General features: G+C 46.6%; 1 protein-coding gene across 1 annotated transcript in view; it reads right to left on the minus strand.

The window, feature by feature from the left end:
* Positions 1-23,419, minus strand: part of LOC139411734 (E3 SUMO-protein ligase PIAS1-like) — a 91,645-nt gene that overhangs the window by 37,883 nt on the left and 30,343 nt on the right. Inside the window, exon 2 of the mRNA XM_071158417.1 lies at positions 6,795-7,278. Coding sequence (XP_071014518.1) covers positions 6,795-7,278 — 484 coding nt within the window. The remainder of the gene's footprint in view (positions 1-6,794; positions 7,279-23,419) is intronic.

The raw sequence follows: 23,419 nt of genomic DNA on the forward strand, positions 1-23,419 counted from the left end.
AGAGGAATAGAGCTATTAATAAACAGAGAGAGGGGAGAGAGAGGGGGAAGAGAGAGAGAAGAGAGAGAGGGGGAAGAGAGAGAGAGGGAAAGAGAGGGGGAAGAGAGAGGGGGGGAAGAGAGGAATAGAGCTATAAATAAACAGAGAGAGAGGGAAGAGAGAGGGGGAAGAGAGGGAAGAGAGAGGGGGAAGAGGGGAATGGAGCTATAAATAAACAGAGAGAGGGGGAAGAGAGAGAGAGGGGGAAGAGAGAGAGGGGGGGAGAGAGAGGAATAGAGCTATAAATAAACAGAGAGAGGGGGAAGAGAGAGGGAAGAGAGAGAGGGGGAAGAGAGAGAGGGGGAAGAGAGAGGAATAGAGCTATAAATAAACAGAGAGAGGGGGAAGAGAGAGGGGGAAGAGAGGAATAGAGCTATAAATAAACAGAGAGAGGGGGAAGAGAGAGAGAGGGGGAAGAGAGAGAGGGGGGGAAGAGAGAGAGGGGGAAGAGAGAGGAATAGAGCTATAAATAAACAGAGAGAGGGGGAAGAGACAGGAATAGTGCTATAGATAAACAGAGTGAGGGGAAGAGAGAGGGGGAAGAGAGAGAGGGGGAAGAGAGAGGGGAGAGAGAGGGGGAAGAGAGAGAGGGGGAAGAGAGGAATAGAGCTATTAATAAACAGGAATAGTGCTATAGATAAACAGAGTGAGGGGAAGAGAGAGGGGGAAGAGAGAGAGGGGGAAGAGAGGGGAGAGAGAGAGGGGGAAGAGAGAGAAGAGAGAGAGGGGGAAGAGAGAGAGGGGGAAGAGAGAGAGGGGGAAGAGAGAGAGGGGGAAGAGAGAGAGAGGGGGATGAGAGAGGAATAGAGCTATAAATAAACAGAGAGAGGGGGAAGAGAGAGGGGGAAGAGACAGGAATAGAGCTATAGATAAACAGAGTGAGGGGAAGAGAGAGGGGGAAGAGAGAGAGGGGGAAGAGAGAGGGGAGAGAGAGGGGAGCGAGAGGGGGAAGAGAGGAATAGAGCTATTAATAAACAGAGAGAGGGGAGAGAGAGGGGGAAGAGAGAGAGAAGAGAGAGAGGGGGAAGAGAGAGAGGGGGAAGAGAGAGAGGGGGAAGAGAGAGGGGGGAAGAGAGAGAGGGGGAAGAGAGAGGAATAGAGCTATAAATAAACAGAGAGAGGGGGAAGAGACAGGAATAGAGCTATAGATAAACAGAGTGAGAGGGGAAGAGAGAGGGGGAAGAAAGAGAGGGGAAGAGAGAGAGGGGAAGAGAGAGAGGGGGAAGAGAGGAATAGAGCTATAAATAAACAGAGAGAGGGGGAAGAGACAGGAATAGAGCTGTAGATAAACAGAGAGAGGGGAAGAGAGAGGGGGAAGAGAGAGGAATAGAGCTATAGATAAACAGAGAGAGGGGAAGAGAGAGAGAGGGGAAGACAGAGAGGGGGAAGAGAGAGGGGAGAGAGAGGGGGAAGAGATAGGGGGAAGAGAGAGAGGGGGAAGAGAGGAATAGAGCTATTAATAAACAGACAGAGGGAAGAGAGAGGGGGAAGAGAGAGAGCGGGGGAAGAGAGAGGGAGGAGAGCGAGAGGGGGGAGAGGAATAGAGCTATAAATAAACAGAGAGAGGAGGAAGAGAGAGAGAGGGGGAAGAGAGGGGGAAGAGAGAGAGAGGGTGAAGAGAGAGGGAAGAGAGAGAGAGGGGGAAGAGAGAGGAATAGAGCTATAAATAAACAGACAGAGAGGGAAGAGAGAGGGGGAAGAGAGAGGGGGGAGAGAGAGGGAAGAGAAAGAGGGGGAAGAGAGGAATAGAGCTATAAATAAACAGAGAGAGGGAAGAGAGAGAGGAGAGATGGGGAAGAGAGAGGGGAGAGAGAGGGGGAAGAGAGAGAAGAGGGAAGAGAGAGGAATAGAGCTATTAATAAACAGAGAGAGGGGAGAGAGAGGGGGAAGAGAGAAGAGAGAGAGAGGGGAAGAGAGAGAGGGGGAAGAGAGAGGAATAGAGCTATTAATAAACAGAGAGAGGGGACAGAGAGGGGGGAGAGAAGAGAGAGAGGGAAGAGAGAGAGGGGGAAGAGAGAGGAATAGAGCTATAAATAAACAGACAGAGTGGGAAGAGAGAGGGGGAAGAGAGAGAGGAGAGAGAGGGGGAAGAGAGAGAAGAGAGAGGGGGAAGAGAGAGGGAAGAAAGAGAGGGGGAAGAGAGGAATTGAGCTATAAATAAACAGAGAGAGGGGGAAGAGACAGGAATAGAGCTATAGATAAACAGAGAGAGGGGGAAGAGACAGAGAGGGAAGAGAGAGAGGGGAAGAGAGAGAGGGGGAAGAGAGGAATAGAGCTATAAATAAACAGAGAGAGGGGAGAGAGAGGGGGAAGAGAGAGAAGAGAGAGAGGGAAGAGAGAGAGGGGGAAGAGAGGAATAGAGCTATAAATAAACAGACCGAGAGGGAAGAGAGAGGGGGAAAAGAGAGAAGAGAGAGGGGGAAGAGAGAGGGAAGAGAGAGAGGGGGAAGAGAGGAATAGAGCTATAAATAAACAGAGAGAGGGGGAAGAGAGAGAGGGGGAAGAGAGAGAGGGGGAAGAGAGAAGGAAGAGAGAGGAATAGAGCTATAAATAAACAGAGAGAGGGGGAAGAGAGAGAGGGGAGAGAGAGGGGGAAGAGAGAGAGAGGGGGAGAGAGAGAGGGGGAAGAGAGAGGAATAGAGCTATAAATAAACAGACAGAGAGGGAAGAGAGAGGGGGAAAGAGAGAAGAGAGAGGGGGAAGAGAGAGGGAAGAGAGAGAGGGGGAAGAGAGGAATAGAGCTATAAATAAACAGAGAGAGGGGGAAGAGAGAGAGAGGGGGAAGAGAGGGGGAAGAGAGAGAGGGGAAGAGATAGGGGAGAGAGAGAGGAGAGAGAGAGGGAAGAGAGAGAGGGGGGAGAGAGGAATAGAGCTATTAATAAACAGACAGAGGGAAGAGAGAGGGGGAAGAGAGAGAGCGGGGGAAGAGAGAGGGAGGAGAGCGAGAGGGGGGAGAGGAATAGAGCTATAAATAAACAGAGAGATGAGGAAGAGAGAGAGAGGGGGAAGAGAGAGAGAGGGGGAAGAGAGAGGGGGAAGAGAGAGGAATAGAGCTATAAATAAACAGACAGAGAGGGAAGAGAGAGGGGGAAGAGAGAGAAGAGAGGGGGGAGAGAGAGGGAAGAGAAAGAGGAGAGAGGGGGAAGAGAGAGGGGAGAGAGAGGGGGAAGAGAGAGAAGAGAGAGAGAGGGAAGAGAGAGGGGGAAGAGAGAGGAATAGAGCTATTAATAAACAGAGAGAGGGGACAGAGAGGGGGGAGAGAAGAGAGAGAGAGGGAAGAGAGAGAGGGGGAAGAGAGAGGAATAGAGCTATAAATAAACAGACAGAGTGGGAAGAGAGAGGGGGAAGAGAGAGAGGAGAGAGAGGGGGAAGAGAGAGAAGAGAGAGGGAAGAAAGAGAGGGGGAAGAGAGGAATAGAGCTATAAATAAACAGAGAGAGGGGGAAGAGACAGGAATAGAGCTATAGATAAACAGAGAGAGGGGGAAGAGACAGAGAGGGAAGAGAGAGAGGGGAAGAGAGAGAGGGGGAAGAGAGGAATATAACTATAGATAAACAGAGAGAGAGAAGAGAGAGAAAGGGGAGAGAGGAATAGAGCTATAAATAAACAGAGAGAGGGGGAAGAGAGAGAGAGGGGGAAGAGAGAGAGAGGGGGAAGAGAGAGAAAGGGGAAAGAGAGAGGGAAGAGAGGAATAGAGCTTTAAATAAATAGAGAGAGGGGGAAGAGAGAGAGAGGGGGAAGAGAGAGAGGGGGAGAGAGAGAAAGGGGAAAGAGAGAGGGAAGAGAGGAATAGAGCTTTAAATAAATAGAGAGAGGGGGAAGAGAGAGAGAGGGGGAAGAGAGAGGGAAGAGAGAGAGGGGGAAGAGAGAGGATAGAGCTATAAATAAACAGAGAGAGGGGGAAGAGAGAGGAATAGAGCTATAAATAGAGAGAGAGGGGGAAGAGAGAGAGGGGGGGAAGAGAGAGAGAGGGGAGAGAGGAATAGAGCTAGAGATGAAAAGAGAAAGAGGAATATAACTATAGATAAACAGAGAGAGAGAGAGAGAGGGAAGAGAGAGAGAGGGAAGAGAGAGAGGGGGAAGAGAGAGAGAGGGAAGAGAGAGAGAGAGAGGGGGGAGAGAGAGAGAGGAATATAACTATAGATAAACAGAGAGAGGGGCTCCCCTCGGTCCGTCTGGGAAGGCAAATGAATTAATCAAGCTGCTTCATTACTGTCCTGCCATTATTATTAGGATAAAGAGGGTCATCTCCTCAAAAACTCCGGCTGTGGATAATTCATTACCACACCGTGCAGGGAAGGAATCAGGTCTTCAATGACTGAAAGCAGCTCCATTCTCTACCTCGGGCTGTTCTCTCTGCCTGGGGGACACGTGTGGTTGAAATGCATTATTTATTTTAATGGGTCACTGTTTTTTTATGAGGTTTGGTAAGAGTTTGTGTGGAGGAGCGCGTGTGTGTGTGTGTGTGTGTGTGTGTGCCTAACAGTCACATGACGGGGGGGATGTGTTTTGTAGGCACAGGTGTATATGGCTGTAGGATTTCATCACACAACACAGCACGTCAAAAACGAGAGCGATGGAGAGAGGAGAGATGTGGCGAGAGGACAGTGTTGTGGGCAGTGTGTTTGTACATGCAACCGGAGGCAAATGAATCACAATCCGGTATCCTACTCCATCAAAATGCTAATGTAGGAAAATGTAGACATTTCCATATATTTGCAGGGAGGTTGGTGCAGGTTGAAAGGGGAGGTGTTTTCTCATACAAGGTGCAGTGGGGTGTGATGCAGCATTTGCATATCTAATAGAACGGGACATTTCAAAATAAAGAGCAGTGTTGAGATGCAACTGTACACGTTATTATAAATAGGTTACTTAGACAGAGGATGCACAGCCTAGGAGGCCTAAAAATATTTCTGTATGGCTCCGTATGGCCCAGTATTGCTCCGTATGGCCCAGTATGGCTCCGTATGGTCCAGTATGGCTCCGTATGGTCCCGTATTGCTCCGTATGGCCCAGTATGGCTCCGTATGGTCCCGTATGGCCCAGTATGGCCCCGTATGGCCCAGTATGGTCCCGTATGGTCCCGTATGGCTCCGTATGGCCCCGTATGGTCCCGTATGGCCCAGTATGGTCCCGTATGGCTCCGTAAGGGTCTCGTATGGTCTCGTATGGCTCCGTATGGTCCCGTATGGCTCCGTATGGGTCTCGTATGGCTCCGTATGGGTCTCGTATGGCTCCGTATGGGTCTCGTAGGGCCCCGTATGGCCCCGTATGGCCCCGTATGGCTCTGTATGGTCCCGTATGGTCCTGTATGGCTCTGTATGGCTCCGAATGGCTCCGTATGGCCCAGTATGGTCCCGTATGGCTCAGTATGGTCCCGTATGGCTCAGTATGGCCCCGTATGGCTCAGTATGGCCCCGTATGGCTCCGTATGGCCCCGTATGGCTCCGTATGGCTCCGTATGGATTCCGTATGGCCCCGTATGGCTCTGTATGGCACCGTATGGTCTCGTTTGGCCCCCAGTTGGTAGAGCATGAATCATTATTATATTAACGTGGAACTGACACCGTTTTAGCAACAATGAATTCTTGTTAAAATATGTTCATACACGCCCCCAGTAAGAATATGATGCCTGCTTCTAAATGGACTGATAAGCACATAGATATGATCATTTTCAGATGTTCCCACTTCATTAGCATTTGTGAAAATTCTACAGTAATATATATAGAGGGAAAACAGCTGTGCATTTGAACAATTAACACTGCAGTAAATAAAACCTATTGTCCAGACGACACAGACTGGAGCACCATAGCCAATCAGTGATTCAGTAGGCCTTCATGCAAATAAGCCATTTGCCACACAGGCCTGCTGCTATCATTCACTTTGAACTGGACTGTGTGTTTACAGGCAGTAGGGCCTGTCATCATTCACTTTGAACTGGACTGTGTGTTTACAGGCAGTAGGACCTGACATTATTCACTTTGAACTGGACTGTGTGTTTACAGGCAGTAGGGCCTGCCATCATTCACTTTGAACTGGACTGTGTGTTTACAGGCAGTAGGACCTGACATCATTCACTTTGAACTGGACTGTGTGTTTACAGGCAGTAGGACCTGCCATCATTCACTTTGAACTGGACTGTGTGTTTACAGGCAGTAGGACCTGCCATCATTCACTTTGAACTGGACTGTGTGTTTACAGGCAGTAGGACCTGCCATCATTCACTTTGAACTGGACTGTGTGTTTACAGGCAGTAGGGCCTGTCATCATTCACTTTGAACTGGACTGTGTGTTTACAGGCAGTAGCAACAGCGTGACTTTGGATCATTAGAAAGCATTCGGCAAAATCCGCGAGTCTCCTTACATTTGGGAACTTTACAGTCCAATTGATCGAACAACCATGAAGTTGTGAAAAGGGTCAATAGAAGAGTTGCAGAGTCAATAAAAAGAAAACCGTTATTGATTAGATGCTTTTTCCATGAATTAGTCTATTTTCTCTGTAACCATATGGTCTATCTACTAGAAACTATTGGACAATATGGACACAGATATATAACAAATAAATGCTATTTATGAATACATTTTTTTTAAGTTCAAGTATTCATTACCAAAGTTACCATAGATTATCTGTTAATTACCAAAATTACTGAAGATTCCGGTAACTTTGGTAAATTACCGGTAGTTTTGCAACACTACACATACCAATCCACAGACACCAGCCACCCACAGACACCAGCCACCCACAGACACCCTTACCTAGACTGGTGGGTTTGATGAGCTCGTCCAGCATATCGTAGAAGGGCAGCCTCTGCAGCTTGACGTCTGGGTGCACCGGATGCAGGGTGGCCGAGGTGGGCAGGTGGTGCGCCAGCCCGCTGAGCTCATGCTTGCCAGGCCCCAGCAACGAGATGGGCAGCAGGGCAGCCGGCGAGGGTACTCCCCCGTGCCCGTGGCCCTCATACGCCAGCTGGCTGAGGCCGGCAGGTAGGGCGGCTGTGCCCCCTCCTCCCGAGGCAGGGTAGTGTGGTCCGGGCAGGACCAGCTCTGAGGGAGAGCCCATCTTGGTGGGGAAGCGTCTGCAGTACAGCTCCTTGATCTTCATCTGCACGGCGGGGCTGCAGCCGGCTTTCAGGAGATGCAAGGCCATGGTTAACAGCTCATGTTTTCGCCCGTGTTTGTTGCGGCCCGCGTAACCTAGAAGAACCTGCAGCTCTGAAACGCGCAGGCTCATCACCATTTGCTGTGGAGGGGAGACAGAGAGAGAGCGAGAGAGAGCGAGAGAGAGCGAGAGAGAGCGAGAGAGAGAGACAGAGAGAGACAGAGAGAGACAGAGAGAGACAGAGAGAGACAGAGAGACAGAGAGACAGAGAGACAGAGAGAGACAGAGAGACAGAGAGACAGAGAGACAGAGAGAGACAGAGAGACAGAGAGACAGAGAGACAGATAGAGACAGAGAGAGACAGAGAGAGACAGAGAGAGACAGAGAGAGACAGAGAGAGACAGAGAGAGACAGAGAGAGACAGAGAGAGACAGAGAGAGACAGAGAGAGACAGAGAGACAGAGAGACAGAGAGACAGAGACAGAGAGAGACAGAGAGAGACAGAGAGAGACAGAGAGACAGAGAGAGACAGAGAGAGAGAGAGACAGAGAGACAGAGAGACAGAGAGAGACAGAGAGAGACAGAGAGACAGAGAGACAGAGAGAGAGAGAGACAGAGAGAGACAGAGAGAGACAGAGAGACAGAGACAGAGAGACAGAGAGACAGAGAGACAGAGACAGAGCGTCAGAGAGACAGAGACAGAGTGTTGAGTTAGGTTAAAGGAAATGAGTCTACAAAACTACTGAAGTACTCCTTGCTTAAACCAACAAAGGAGCGAGGAGACTTACCTGGTCGGCGTAGCGTGAAACATGGACAACAGCGTAGGAGAAGTCTAATGATCAGTTGCCTCACACAGAAGAGCTTTAACTATCATTGCCAGTTTGTGAAGTTCTACCCACAAGAATGCGCCATTATTCCATCACGCAAGAAGATATACATTACACCTAAAAACCCAGTTAACTTTAATATACACCCTTTTTAAAATTTATTTTAAATTGTATCTTTATTTAACGAGGCAAGTCAGTTAAGAACAAATTCTTATTTTCAATGACGGCCTAGGAACAGTGGGTTAACTGCCTGTTCAGGGGCAGAACGACAGATTTGTACCTTGTTGGCTCGGGGGTTTGAACTTTCAAACCTTCCGGTTACTAGTCCAACGCTCTAATCCCTAGGCTACCCTGCCGCCCCCAGACATCTTATTCTATGCATTCTTGCAGTTGTTTCACCATTCCCTCAACAATAGTCCTACTGCTTTAGACTGGGTAGCCAAATAGCTTCATTTTGATTCATGATTTAGAATTTCCATGGCACAGATTAAGCTAAATCCATCAAACGAATGTGTAAACGATGTGATATAGGCTAATACGTATCACCAGCTCTCTCATATGGGTTGATGCAGGCCGAGTTTCCACTACAGATAATTACATGTGGCGAGGGTGTGATATGAATTTCAATTAAGTGTTATCAGACCAGGTTCCTACCAGTACGACCTGTGGACTGGAACCAGTTCATGAGTGAGCTGATACTAATTCCATGCTAATGAGATGCAAATTGTTCATTATCTATAATAATGAAATGCCCATGCATATTAATAATGTATGTTCTCCATGCTATGGGTGGACATTCGAGCAACTAACATCTCATTTGCTCTTGGGCTGGGAATTGCCAGGGACCTCACAATACGATACTTAGGTGCCGATACGACAGCGTTAATTTCATCAACAAAAATATTGACTATAATATAAAACAGACCCAGAAAAAAAATATAAAATGAGACGAGAAAATGATCTCTATGACAAAAATCAGACTACTAAGTGGACTGGACAAGAGTTTCTGGAACGATTGAGCGCTTTTCAGTGATAAGCTCAATTAATATTAGCAGCACAGATGTGCAGCGCATTCAGCAGTGGAAAGGACACGTCACACCCAGCACATACAGCCTACATCAGCTGGTGAGCTGCAGGGGAGCAAGCGATGAGTGTGAAGTCAGGCAGACAGGCACAGCTTATAGTGTACACATCACACAGGCGACTCTCTTGCTTTTACCGCACTTGCTTTTTTTCTAGTTAGCTACCCTTTGGCTGGTTAAGAAACACAAGCTGCTTTACAAAATTAAAAAAACAACAGCAGCATTGAGTTTAGTAGTAAAACAACAGTCTGGCTATGTTTTTCTCTCCCTTGAGTAATCTAGAGAAAAGTAGGCTGTCTTTGAATTTGTAGTCACGCTCAACCCCTCCCACTTTTCTCACTGTGTTTCATATACAGGTTTTCTAGACAACGCCACCACGTCTCCCTCTTTTCCTCTGCCAACTGATCGATTACCAGTAGCCTACTGAACGTGACCCTGGTACCATTACCAGGAGCCTACTGAACGTGACCCTGGTACCATTACCAGTAGCCTACTGAACGTGACCCTGGTACCATTACCAGTAGTCTACTGAACGTGACCCTGGTACCATTACCAGTAGCCTACTGAACGTGACCCTGGTACCATTACCAGTAGCCTACTGAACGTGACCCTGGTACCATTACCAGTAGCCTACTGAACGTGACCCTGGTACCATTACCAGTAGCCTACTGAACGTGACCCTGGTACCATTACCAGTAGCCTACTGAACGTGACCCTGGTACCATTACCAGTAGCCTACTGAACGTGACCCTGGTACCATTACCAGTAGCCTACTGAACGTGACCCTGGTACCATTACCAGTAGCCTACTGAACGTGACCCTGGTACCATTACCAGTAGCCTACTGAACGTGACCCTGGTACCATTACCAGTAGCCTACTGAACGTGACCCTGGTACCATTACCAGTAGCCTACTGAACGTGACCCTGGTACCATTACCAGTAGCCTACTGAACGTGACCCTGGTACCATTACCAGTAGCCTACTGAACGTGACCCTGGTACCATTACCAGTAGCCTACTGAACGTGACCCTGGTACCATTACCAGTAGCCTACTGAACGTGACCCTGGTACCATTACCAGTAGCCTACTGAACGTGACCCTGGTACCATTACCAGTAGCCTACTGAACGTGACCCTGGTACCATTACCAGTAGTCTACTGAACGTGACCCTGGTACCATTACCAGTAGCCTACTGAACGTGACCCTGGTACCATTACCAGGAGCCTACTGAACGTGATCCTGGTACCATTACCAGTAGCCTACGGAACGTGACCCTGGTACCATTACCAGGAGCCTACTGAACGTGATCCTGGTACCATTACCAGTAGCCTACGGAACGCGACCCTGGTACCATTACCAAATCACTGAAGCTGGAAACTCATATCTCCCTCACTAGCTTTAAGCACCAGCTGTCAGAGCAGCTCACAGATCACTGCACCTGTACATAGCCCATCTGTAAATAGCCCATCCAACTACTTCATCGCCATACTGTTATTTATTTTGCTCCTTCGCACCCCAGTACCTCTACTTGAACATTCATCTTCTGCACATCGATCACTCCAGTGTTTAATTGCTAAATTGTAATTATTTCGCCACTATGGCCTATTTATTGTCTTACCTCCCTTATCCTATCTCATTTGCACACACTGTATATAGACATTTTCTATTGTATTATTGACTGTATGTTTGTTTATTCCATGTGTAACTCTGTGTTGTTGTTTGTGTCGCACTGCTTTGCTTTATCTTGGCCAGGTCGCAGTTGTAAATGAGAACTTGTTCTCAACTAGCCTACCTGGTTAAACAAAGGTGAAAAAATAATAATATTAACTAGACTAAATCCTTCAAATGACAAAAATGTGACATGGTGATATTTTAGTCAAAATGACAAACACTAAATCAAAAAAAATGAACACCGCAATTTTCTTGACTCTGTATGCGATTCGATGTTCCAGACATATATCTCACCAAATGTCTGCTTCCATGATCAGTCATGGAAATAAATGTGCTGAAAACAAATTGGCTCCCGATTAAAAAATAATATGGACAACGAGTTATAAAGTGAAAGTTCTGGAGTTCTGATGCAGGTACAGTGATGTTCACCCCCATCACTAATTCTCTCTCCTTCAAGGCTTCGCCTCGATGACCATAGACATGGCCCCGATTCTAAATCTTAATCTAGCCTATAGATTACTGATGTAGCTAGATCAGTCCACTGATGATCTCCCTATAATGTGACTCCACTATAACTGAGTTTGGGCGGTATAACGTATATACCGTATACCGGGGTATTTGGAAAAAGCCACGGGATGGTTTTCCAATACCGTTGAAACTATACATTTGAATATTTGTAGCTACTTTTTAAGTAAATACCTTCAGTCAACTTGTGCAATACATTAGGAGATAAAGAACATTGTGTTCTCCGTTTCATCTGTCACATAATTATGACGCTTACGATAGTTCCCTGTCACGTGGTGTTTGTTTATAAGCACACAATAACGAGACCGGAGGCTTGTGAGTCTCTCACTGTCGTGCAGCACGCGCCAGGTGATCTAATTTTCAGACTGGAATTCACAACTAAATGTTTGCCAGCTAGATATCTTATAACTATTAAGTTAACTTTCTAGAATGTGCTAAATGCTCTGCAGTTGTGTTTTTGATTTGCTAATTTAGTAGCTAGTGAGCTATCTGGCGAAGTGGTAGCTTCGCCCAAAAATCAAGTATTCTCTTGATAACAGCAGAGTATCCCCTCGCGGATCACGAGCCTGGCTAATATTCCTTTAGCGTAGCAAACTGAGTAGCATTTGGGAGTTACTTGTATAGTTTAGGTCAGAAACTGTACAAAATGTTTGCAATGCGCTCGTTAGTATTTAATTAGCATCCTCTATGAGGATTCCTTAGTAGTTGTTAGCATCCTATGAGGATTCCTTAGTAGTTGTTAGCATTTAGTTAGCATCCTATGAGGATTCCTTAGTAGTTGTTAGCATCCTATGAGGATTCCTTAGTAGTTGTTAGCATTTAGTTAGCATCCTATGAGGATTCCTTAGTAGTTGTTAGCATCCTATGAGGATTCCTTAGTAGTTGTTAGCATTTAGTTAGCATCCTATGAGGATTCCTTAGTAGTTGTTAGCATTTTGGTAAATTACACTTTTTGGGCTTTGAATATTAGCACTTTTTAAATAAATACCTGCAGTCAACATGTGCACAAGGTCCAGCACAAGCTTCATTATGAGGCTTACCGGTACTGGGTTTCCCAAAACAGCAGTTTGAGACAGTCACACGTGTTTGTTTACAAAGAAGAACAACAAGCAAAGCTTATGGAGGTGAGTCACTCCAGCAGCGCAACTTAAGTGAGGTGATAATGTGTGGTTCTGAAAGGCTAAGGTAGCAGGATAACGCTGGGTGTATCAGGGCTGGTTCAGACCACACCGGGTGGGTGTGGAATGAGGTGACAGGTCCACTGAGCAGCAGCTGTGCGCTTTCTTATGGAAAACAGCCCTCAGAAGCTCTAATGTAATAGGTTACATAATAATAAAATATATGGGTAAAATAGCAGATATGATGGCAGCACATAAGTCAACGTGACAGGCACACGCAGCACACACCCCTAGTATAACAAACGCCCTGGGCGTGGAATATTGGAGACTTGGATAGCCACCTTCATATCATTTATCTTAATGACAGGGGAGAGATAAAACCAGTGATTAAAACACAGAGCACTAAAACCTCCCCTGAGCTGCTACCCCCCCACACACACACTCCCAGTAGTCAACCACATACACAGGCTGAAGAGAGAGAGAGGGGGAAAGATAGAGAGAGTGCGAGAGACAGTGCTATGTTTCTCATGCGAATAAAGCCCATTGAATTGAGAGCAAGAGAGAGAGTGTGTGTGTGTATCTGTCTTTCTGAAATCTCTCATAACCCAGCTACCACTGACACTAGCCCTAGAAACCCTATCTATCTTTAGCTTAGCATAGCCCAGCTACCACTAACACCAGCCCTAGAAACCCTAACTGTAGCTTAGCATAGCCCAGCTACCACTGTGACACTAGCCCTAGAAACCCTATCTATCTTTAGCTTAGCATAGCCCAGCTACCATTAACACCAGCCCTAGAAACCCTAACTGTAGCTTAGAATAGCCCAGCTACCACTAACACCAGCCCTAGAAACCCTAACTGTAGCTTAGCATAGCCCAGCTACCACTAACCCCAGCCCTAGAAACCCTAACTGTAGGTTAGAATAGCCCAGCTACCACTAACACCAGCCCTAGAAACCCTAACTGTAGCTTAGCACAGCCTAACTACCACTGTGACACTAGCCCTACAAACCCTAACTTTAGCTTAGCCCAGCTACCACTGACACTATCCCTAGAAACTCTGTCTAACTGTAGCTTAGCATAGCCCAGCTACCACGAACACTCGCCCTAGAAACCCTAAAAGGGAACCCAAACCGGCTGGCGCGCGTGCGCCACCGTGCACTTGCTAGCTAATTTGTTCTATTTACCTAGCTTGCTGTTGCTAGCTAATTTGTCCTGGGATATAAACATTGAGTTGTTATTTTACCTGAAATGCACAAGGTCCTCTACTCTGACAATTAATCCACACATAAAACGGTCAACCAAATAGTTTCTAGTCATCTCTACTCCTTCCATGATTTATCATCTTTGAATTTATATGGTGATTGGCATCTAGACTTTCATAGTATTACCACGACGACCGGCAAAACAGTTTGTCTTTCAATCACCCACGTGGGTATAACCAATGAGGAGATGGCACGTGGGTACCTGCTTCTATAAACCTAACTGTAGCTTAGCATAGCCCAGCTACCACTAACACTAGCCCTAGAAACCCTAACTGTAGCTTAGCATAGCCCAGCTACCACTAACACCAGCCCTAGAAACCCTAACTGTAGCTTAGCATAGCACACACAGAACTGTACACATATTTCCCCCCTTTACCACACTGCGGATGTGTAACATTCCTCCACTGACCTGAAGAAAAGTGAGGGAAAACAAATAGAGACAAAAACACTGGAGCCAGAGGAGGAGAGACAGACAGAAGGACAGAGCACTCTCTCTCTCTTTTCCTGACTCATCATACAAGGCCCAATCATCATATTTACAGTTACAGTAATTATCAGGACACTGTATTGAAAGGAGGTCTGGTGTGGTTTTAGCACACAGGCCAAAACATCTGATGTCACACAGTCCTTTAGGCCATGCTGTGAGAGGAGTGATGGGTCCAGACTCCAGGCATGTAGCATCAATCCTAGCATCATGAGGATTTAGGCTATACAGCTATTAGCAAGGCCTACAACAGTGTTCCCAAAACTCCATCCTCAGGAACCCAAGGAGAGCACACTTTGGTTTGCGCCCTAACACTACACAGCTGATGATCAAAGCTTGATAATTAGCTAATTATATGAATCAGCTGTGTAGCGTTAGGGCAAAAACCAAAAGGGGCCCCCCTGGGGGACCGAGTTTGGGAATCGCTGGCCTTATTGAGTAAGTCACACTTCACTCTGTCCTCTATTTTTACTGCAGCACATAGGCTACACATCTTGTGCTTTCCTTATAAAATAAAGGAAATGTGTATGATAAGTCAGTAAGCACACAGAAGATTCAGACACATAAATTCTAATTGAATCCAGCGTAACATACTGATATCATATCTGACAGCGAAGTAACGCCCTCTGGCATTTCTGGCTCCAGCAGTTCAACTTTGATTTCTGGTCACACAGATGGGTCTTAGAAAACGCCTTCAATAACACAGAACAACACACATGTTGAAGACCTCTGCTAACTCGTATTAACCTCTACATAGCACCCTAAAGAAAAGTGAAGGTATGACATATTTTACTATGTTGTTACTGGTATGAATGTACAGACCGGTTAGAGTTTTTACTTTACCTTCTATAAAAAGGTATTTAAAATGATTGGTTTGTTAAATGGATACTCTGCTACTTGAGTCATCTCTCTCTTTCCCTCCCTCAATTAAATTAAATTCAAGGGCTTTATTGGCATGGGAAACACATGTTAACATCGTCAAAGCAAGTGAAATAGATAAAAACAAAAGTGAAATAAACAATCAAAAATGAACAGTAAACATTACTCACAAAAGTTCAGAAAGAATAAAGACATTTCAAATGTAATATTTAAGCAATAAGGCCCAATGCGTCATGCCTAAGAACAGCCCTTAGCAGTGGTATATTGGTCATATAACCACAAACCCCCAAGGTGCCTTATTGGTATTATGAACTGGTTACCAACGTAATTAGAGCAGTAAAAACAAATGCTTTGTCATACCCGTGGTATACGGTCTGACATATCACGGCTGTCAGCCAATCAGCATTCAGGGCTCTAACCATCCAGATTAATATATATATATATATACAGTGTTGTAATGATGTGCAAATAGTTAAAAGTTAAAAAGGGAAAATAAATATGGGTTGTATTTTCAATGGTGTTTGTTCTTCACTGGTTGACCTTTTCTTGTAGCACAAGGTCATACATCTGGCTGCTGTGATGGCACAGTGTGGTATTTCAACCAAGAGATACAAGAGTTTATCAAAATTGCACTTGTTTTTCTTAATTCTTTGTTGGTCTGTGTAATCTGAGGGAAATATGTGTCTCTAATATGGTCATACAATTGGGCAGGAGGATAGGAATTGCAGCTCAGTTTCCACCTCATGTTGTGGGCAGTGTGCATATAGCCTGTCTTCTCTTGAGAGCCAGTTCTGCCTACAGTGGCCTTTCTCAATAGCAAGGCTATGCTCACTGAGTCTGTACATAGTCAAAGCTTTCCTTAAGTTTGGGTCAGTCACAGTGGTCAGGTATTTTTCCACTGTGTACTCTCTGTTTAGGGCCTAATAGCATTCTCGTTTCCTCAGATTTTTTTGTAAATTCTTTCCAATGTATCAAGTAATTATCTTTTTGTTTTCTCAAGATTTGGTTGGGTCTAATTGTGTTGCTGTCCTGGGGCTCTGTGGGGTGTGTTTGTGAACAGAGCCCCAGGACCAGCTTGCTTAGGGGACACTTATTCAGGTTCATCTCTCTGTAGGTGATGGCTTTGTTATGGAAGGTTTAGGAATCACTTCCTTTTAGGTGATTGTAGTATGTAACGACCCTTTATCGATTTTGATAATTACTGGGTAATTAGGCCGATACATTATTTGGTGTTTGACGATGTACACGGAGGATATTTTAGGAGAATTCTGCATGCAGAGTCTCACTAAAATAAATTGTAAGCTGAATATGCTAAATCGCTAATTAGTAAGCAAAAGTAGCTAGCTAATACAGCCTGATAACAGTGCTTGTGTAGGCCTAAATCAGCATGTTTGTGCAACAGTATTTTCTAAATCAGAGAGGAATAGGCAAAGCATAAATGTTGGCTACATGAAGTACGAGAAAACATTTATTGTAGACAAAGATTATAAGTTCCCACTCTCCTGGGTAACACTGACCAACACTTTGGTTCCCACCCTGTCAAAGTAATAAATCCACAGAGATCCTATTAGTATAATAATTCCTAATTCCCTGGCTTTTTCATTCGTTGTCATGTCAAACACCATATTCAGTGACCACTTTTACATTCTAACTATAGAATTATGATAATCATCATTATATTTCCAGGATTCCAACATCTCAAGTGTTCTGATCTAAATCGCAAATTGCAATATTTGGTTAAAAATCAGGCTAGATTTTTTTGCCCATATCGTGCAGCTCTACGTGGCACTTTTTGTTGAAGTTTGATTGAACCTTGTAAAACAATCAGAATGGAGAAAGCACCAATGAAATCCCATAATGTCTGTGTTGCCACCCAGGCGACATGCACAACTCCTGAAGCAAATGTCAAACTTATATTATTTAAAATACCGTCAAATGTGAAGAAGAAGAAAAACCCGGTGATATGATATTTTGGCCATATCGCCCTATACTAAACTATTTTTAACTCTACTGTCCTGAACTGTCCGGTCCTGCACTGCACTCTCCTGTGCTCTACTCTGCTGTCCAAACTTGTGAAACAGATTTGGTGGGGTCAGGACAACCCAAATTTGGTCTTAAAATCTGCACAGTTCTTCCAGTAAATGTGTTTTGGTAAAATGTTCAGTGGAAATGTTAAAAGTCGTCATTGTTCATAGAGTTGTATGGTTTGTTTAACTTAGCAATCATTAGTTGTTTGTTTGTCATACATTTAAAGTGAAAAATCAGCGTCTCAGCGTCTGTTACCTTGGAATTACCCTGGTGTATTTTCTATTGGGTGAGGGGGAGTAGAGTAGAGTGCTAGAGAGCATTCATTCCTTTGGAGTGTGGGAAGGAGGGAAAGAGGGAGAGAGGGAGGGAAGGAAGGAGAGAGGGAAGGATACAAGCAGCGGAGCTCCCAAAACAAATTAAATTCTCCACAGCTCCTGTGAAAACAGGGGCAATCATGAGAAGCTATGGCGAGGTAGGGTGAAGGAGCAAGAGTGAGGAGCGCTGACGTGGTAGGGTGAAGGAGCAAGAGTGAGGAGCGCTGGAGAGGTAGGGTGAAGGAGCAAGAGTGAGGAGCGCTGACGTGGTAGGGTGAAGGGGCAGAGGTGAGGAGCGCTAGAGAGGTAGGGTGAAGGGGCAGGCTTGAGGAGTGCTGGAGAGGTAGGGTGAAGGGGCAGGCATGAAGAGCGCTGGAGAGGTAGGGTGAAGGGGCAGGCGTGAGGAGTGCTGGAGAGGTAGGGTGAAGGGGCAGGCGTGAGGAGCGCTGGAGAGGTAGGGTGAAGGGGCAGGAGTGAGGAGCGCTGGAGAGGTAGGGTGAAGGGGCAGGCGTGAGGAGCGCTGGAGAGGTAGGGTGAAGGGGCAGGCGTGAGGAGCGCTGGAGAGGTGGGGTGAAGGGGCAGGCGTGAGGAGCGCTGGAGAGGTAGGGTGAAGGGGCAGGCGTGAGGAGCGCTGGAGAGGTAGGGTGAAGGGGCAGGCGTGAGGAGCGCTGGAGAGGTAGGGTGAAGGGGCAGGCGTGAGGAGCGCTGGAGAGGTAGGGTGAAGGGGCAGGCGTCAGGAGCACTGGAGAGGTAGGGTGAAGGGGCAGGAGTGAGGAGCGCTGGAGAGGTAGGGTGAAGGAGCAAGAGTGAGGAGCGCTGACGTGGTAAGGTGAAGGAGCAAGAGTGAGGAGCGCTGACGTAGTAGGGTGAAGGGGCAGAGGTGAGGAGCGCTGGAGAGGTGGGGTGAAGGAGCAAGAGTGAGGAGCGCTGGAGAGGTAGGGTGAAGGGGCAGAGGTGAGGAGCGCTGGAGAGGTAGGGTGAGGGGCAGGCTTGAGGAGCGCTGGAGAGGTAGGGTGAAGGGGCAGGCATGAAGAGCGCTGGAGAGGTAGGGTGAAGGGGCAGGGGTGAGGAGCGCTGGAGAGGTAGGGTGAAGGGGCAAGAGTGAGGAGCGCTGGAGAGGTAGGGTGAAGGAGCAAGAGTGAGGAGCGCTGACGTGGTAGGGTGAAGGGGCAGAGGTGAGGAGCGCTGGAGAGGTGGGGTGAAGGAGCAAGAGTGAGGAGCGCTGGAGAGGTAGGGTGAAGGGGCAGAGGTGAGGAGCGCTGGAGAGGTAGGGTGAAGGGGCAGGCTTGAGGAGCGCTGGAGAGGTAGGGTGAAGGGGCAGGCATGAAGAGCGCTGGAGAGGTAGGGTGAAGGGGCAGGGGTGAGGAGCGCTGGAGAGGTAGGGTGAAGGGGCAGGCGTGAGGAGCGCTGGAGAGGTAGGGTGAAGGGGCAGGCGTGAGGAGCGCTGGAGAGGTAGGGTGAAGGGGCAGGCGTGAGGAGCGCTGGAGAGGTAGGGTGAAGGGGCAGGCGTGAGGAGCGCTGGAGAGGTAGGGTGAAGGGGCAGGCGTGAGGAGCGCTGGAGAGGTAGGGTGAAGGGGCAGGCGTCAGGAGCACTGGAGAGGTAGGGTGAAGGGGCAGGAGTGAGGAGCGCTGGAGAGGTAGGGTGAAGGAGCAAGAGTGAGGAGCGCTGGAGAGGTAGGGTGAAGGAGCAAGAGTGAGGAGCGCTGACGTGGTAGGGTGAAGGGGCAGAGGTGAGGAGCGCTGGAGAGGTGGGGTGAAGGAGCAAGAGTGAGGAGCGCTGGAGAGGTAGGGTGAAGGGGCAGAGGTGAGGAGCGCTGGAGAGGTAGGGTGAAGGGGCAGGCTTGAGGAGCGCTGGAGAGGTAGGGTGAAGGGGCAGGCATGAAGAGCGCTGGAGAGGTAGGGTGAAGGGGCAGGGGTGAGGAGCGCTGGAGAGGTAGGGTGAAGGGGCAGGCGTGAGGAGCGCTGGAGAGGTAGGGTGAAGGGGCAGGCGTGAGGAGCGCTGGAGAGGTAGGGTGAAGGGGCAGGCGTGAGGAGCGCTGGAGAGGTAGGGTGAAGGGGCAGGCGTGAGGAGCGCTGGAGAGGTAGGGTGAAGGGGCAGGCGTGAGGAGCGCTGGAGAGGTAGGGTGAAGGGGCAGGCGTGAGGAGCACTGAAGAGGTAGGGTGAAGGGGCAGGAGTGAGGAGCACTGTAGAGGTAGGGTGAAGGGGCAGGCGTGAGGAGCACTGGAGAGGTAGGGTGAAGGGGCAGGAGTGAGGAGCACTGGAGAGGTAGGGTGAAGGGGCAGGCATGAGGAGAGCTGGTCTGGGACAGTATAAGAGCCTATAGCAGCCTACTATTTAACAGAACTGAGTAGCCTAGATATGGCCAGCGACACCAGTCTATTCACTACTTACACACTGATATCCATGTCTGGGTCAGCAGAGACCATAGCTCTAAGACATCTATGCAACGTAAGCCCTGGTCTATTTGCATGTAGGCCAAGCATCAAAACGTAGAATAGGCCAAGCATCAAAACGTACAATAGGCCAAGCATCAAAACGTACAATAGGCCAAGCATCAAAACGTACAATAGGCCAAGCATCAAAACGTACAATAGGCCAAGCACCATAACGTACAATAGGCCAAGCACCATAACGTACAATAGGCCAAGCAACATAACGTACAATAGGCCAAGCACCATAACGTACAATAGGCCAAGCACCATAACGTACAATAGGCCAAGCACCAAAACGTACAATAGGCCAAGCATCAAAACGTACAGTAGTACAGTAGGCCAAGCATCAAAACGTACAGTAGTACAATAGGCCAAGCATCAAAACGTACAGTAGTACAATAGGCCAAGCATCAAAACGTACAGTAGTACAATAGGCCAAGCAGCAAAATGTACAGTAGTACAATAGGCCAAGCAACAAACTGTACAGTAGTACAATAGGCCAAGCAACAAACTGTACAGTAGTACAATAGGCCAAGCAACAAACTGTACAGTAGTACAATAGGCCAAGCAGCAAAATGTACAGTAGTACAATAGGCCAAGCAACAAACTGTACAGTAGTACAATAGGCCAAGCAACAAAATGTACAGTAGTACAATAGGCCAAGCAACAAACTGTACAGTAGTACAATAGGCCAAGCAACAAAATGTACAGTAGTACAATAGGCCATTTAATTAAGCTTTTTTTTAAACGCTGCAGATGAGAAGATCTCACCAAATGTAAACTCCACAATGTAACTATATGGAATATAGAGCACGGAGAAAAACTAAGGACTGCTGCTGTGGCAGGTCTGATTCTTCAGCAGAACACCAGAGTTCAGTGGAGAGTTGCCCAGAGCTACAGAGGGCTACAGACAGGGCTACAGACAGGGCTACAGACAGGGCTACAGACAGGGCTACAGACAGAGCTACAGAGAACTACAGACAGAGCTACATAGAACTACAGACAGAGCTACAGAGTACTACAGACAGAGCTACAGAGAACTACAGACAGAGACAGACAGAGCTAGACAGAGCTACAGAGAGAGAGAGAGAGAGAGAGAGAGAGAGAGAGAGAGAGAGACACATACAGAGCTACAGACAGAGAGACACAGACAGAGAGAGAGAGAGAGAGAGACACATACAGAGCTACAGACAGAGAGAGAGAGAGAGAGAGAGAGAGAGAGACACATTCAGAGCTACAGACAGAGAGACACAGACAGAGAGAGAGAGCAATCACACCAGCAAGATTAGTGACCTGTTGCCACAAGAAAAGGGCAACCAGTGAAGAACAAACACCATTGTAAATACAACCCATATTTATGCTTATTTATGTTCCATTTCGTACTATAACTATTTGCACATCATTACAACACTGGATATATACACATAATATGTATTTGAAATGTCCTTATTATTTTTGGAACTTTTGTAAGTGTATTGTTTACTGTAATTTTTTTTGTCTATTTCACTTTTGTTAATTATCTATTTCACTTGCTTTGGCAATACATTTCCCATGCCAGTAAAGCCCTTGAATAGAATTGAGAGACAGAGAAACAGAGATCAGACCTATGCCCCTCCTGCCCACCCCATGCCCCCACTCCAGCAAAGAGGGCTTCAACATGAGTCACACAGACGGCCTGAGGTCATCTGCCTTTGGCCTAAAGAGCAGGAACCTGGACATTACCAAAGAAATTAGAAATACAGACATAATCATCCTGCGAGAATTATGGTATAGATGAGACGGACCCACTGGTTGCCCTCTAGGTTACAGAGAGCTGGTAGTCCCATCCACCAAACTACCAGTTGTGAAACAGGGAAGGGACTCAGGGGGTACGCTAATTTGGTATAGAGCAGCCATAACTCACTCTATTAAATTGATCAAAACAAGAATATTTTACATTTGGCTAGAAATTCAAAAGGAAATGATCTCAACAGAGAAATGTCCTCCTGTGTGCAACCTAAATCTCCCCAATAGAATCCCCATACTTTAATGAAGACAGCTTCTCCATCCTGGAGGGGGAAATCAATCATTTCCAAGCCCAGGGGCATGTACTAGTCTGTGGTGATCTAAATGACAGAACTGGACAAGAACCTGACACCCTCAGCACACAGGGGGACAAACACCTACCTGGAGGTGACAGCATTCCCTCCCCCATATGGCCCCGTAGGCACAACTACGACAACATAACCAACAGAAACAGGTCACAACTCCTGCACCTTGGTCACACGCTGGGTCTGTACATAGTCAATGGTAAGCTTCGAGGGGACTCCTATGGTAGGTACACCTATAGCTCTGTTACATCCTGGGTCAGTACATAGTCAACGGTAGGCTTCGAGGGGACTCCTATGGTAGGTACTAGAGGTCGACCGATTATGATTTTTCAAAACCGATACCGATTATTGGAGGACCAAAAAAAGCCGATACCGATTAGCCAATTTTTATTTATTTATTTGTAATAATGACAATTACAACAATACTGAATGAACATTTATTTTAACTTAATATAATACATCAATAAAATCAATTTAGCCTCAAATAAATAATGAAACATGTTCAATTTGGTTTAAATAATGCAAAAACTAAGTGTTGGAAAAGTAAAAGTGCAATATGTACCATGTAAAAAAGCTAACGTTTGAGTTCCTTGCTCAGAACATATGAAAGCTGGTGGTTCCTTTTAACATGAGTCTTCAATATTCCCAGGTAAGACGTTTTAGGTTGTAGATAATATAGTTATTATAGGACTATTTCTCTCTATACCATTTGTATTTCATATACCTTTGACTATTGGATGTTCTTATAGGCACTATAGTATTGCCAGTGTAACAGTATAGCTTTCATCCCTCTCCTAGCCCCTACCTGGGCTCGAACGAGGAACACATCGACAACAGCCACTCTCGAAGCAGCGTTACCCATGCAGAGCAAGGGGAACACCCACTCCAAGTCTCAGAGCGAGTTACGTTTGAAACGCTTTAAGCACCAGCTGTCAGAGCAGCTCACAGATCACTGCACTTGTTCATAGCCCATCTGTATACAGCCCTCGTTCTAGCTACCTCATCCCCATACTGTATTTATTTATTTTGCTCCTTTTGCATCACAGTATCTCTACTTGCACATCCATCTTTTGCACATCTACCATTCCAGTGTTTAATTGCCGTATTGTAATTACTTCGCCACCTTGGCCCATTTATTGCCTTAACTCCCTTATTTGACCTTATTTGCACTCACTGTATATATACTTTTTTCCCCCTACTGTATTATTGACTGTATGTTTTGTTCATTCCATGTGTAACTCTGTGTTGTTGTATGTGTCGAACTGCTATGCTTTATCTTGGCCAGGTTGCAGTTGTAAATGAGAACTTGTTCTCAACTTGCTTACCTGGTTAAATAAAGGTGTTCTCAACTAGCCTACCTGGTTAAATAAAGGTATATATAAAAAAAATATGTAAAAATGTTGGCAAAATCGGCGCCCAAAAATACCGATTTCCAATTGTTATGAAAATTTGAAATCGGCCCTAATTAATCGGCCATTACAATTAATCGGTCGACCTCTAGTAGGTACACCTATAGCTCATCTCTTGACAGTAGTATTGAAGACCACTTTATCACTGACCTCAACC

This window comes from Oncorhynchus clarkii, chromosome 6 (assembly GCF_045791955.1).
Source record: "Oncorhynchus clarkii lewisi isolate Uvic-CL-2024 chromosome 6, UVic_Ocla_1.0, whole genome shotgun sequence".
Classification (NCBI taxonomy): Eukaryota; Metazoa; Chordata; class Actinopteri; order Salmoniformes; family Salmonidae; genus Oncorhynchus; species Oncorhynchus clarkii.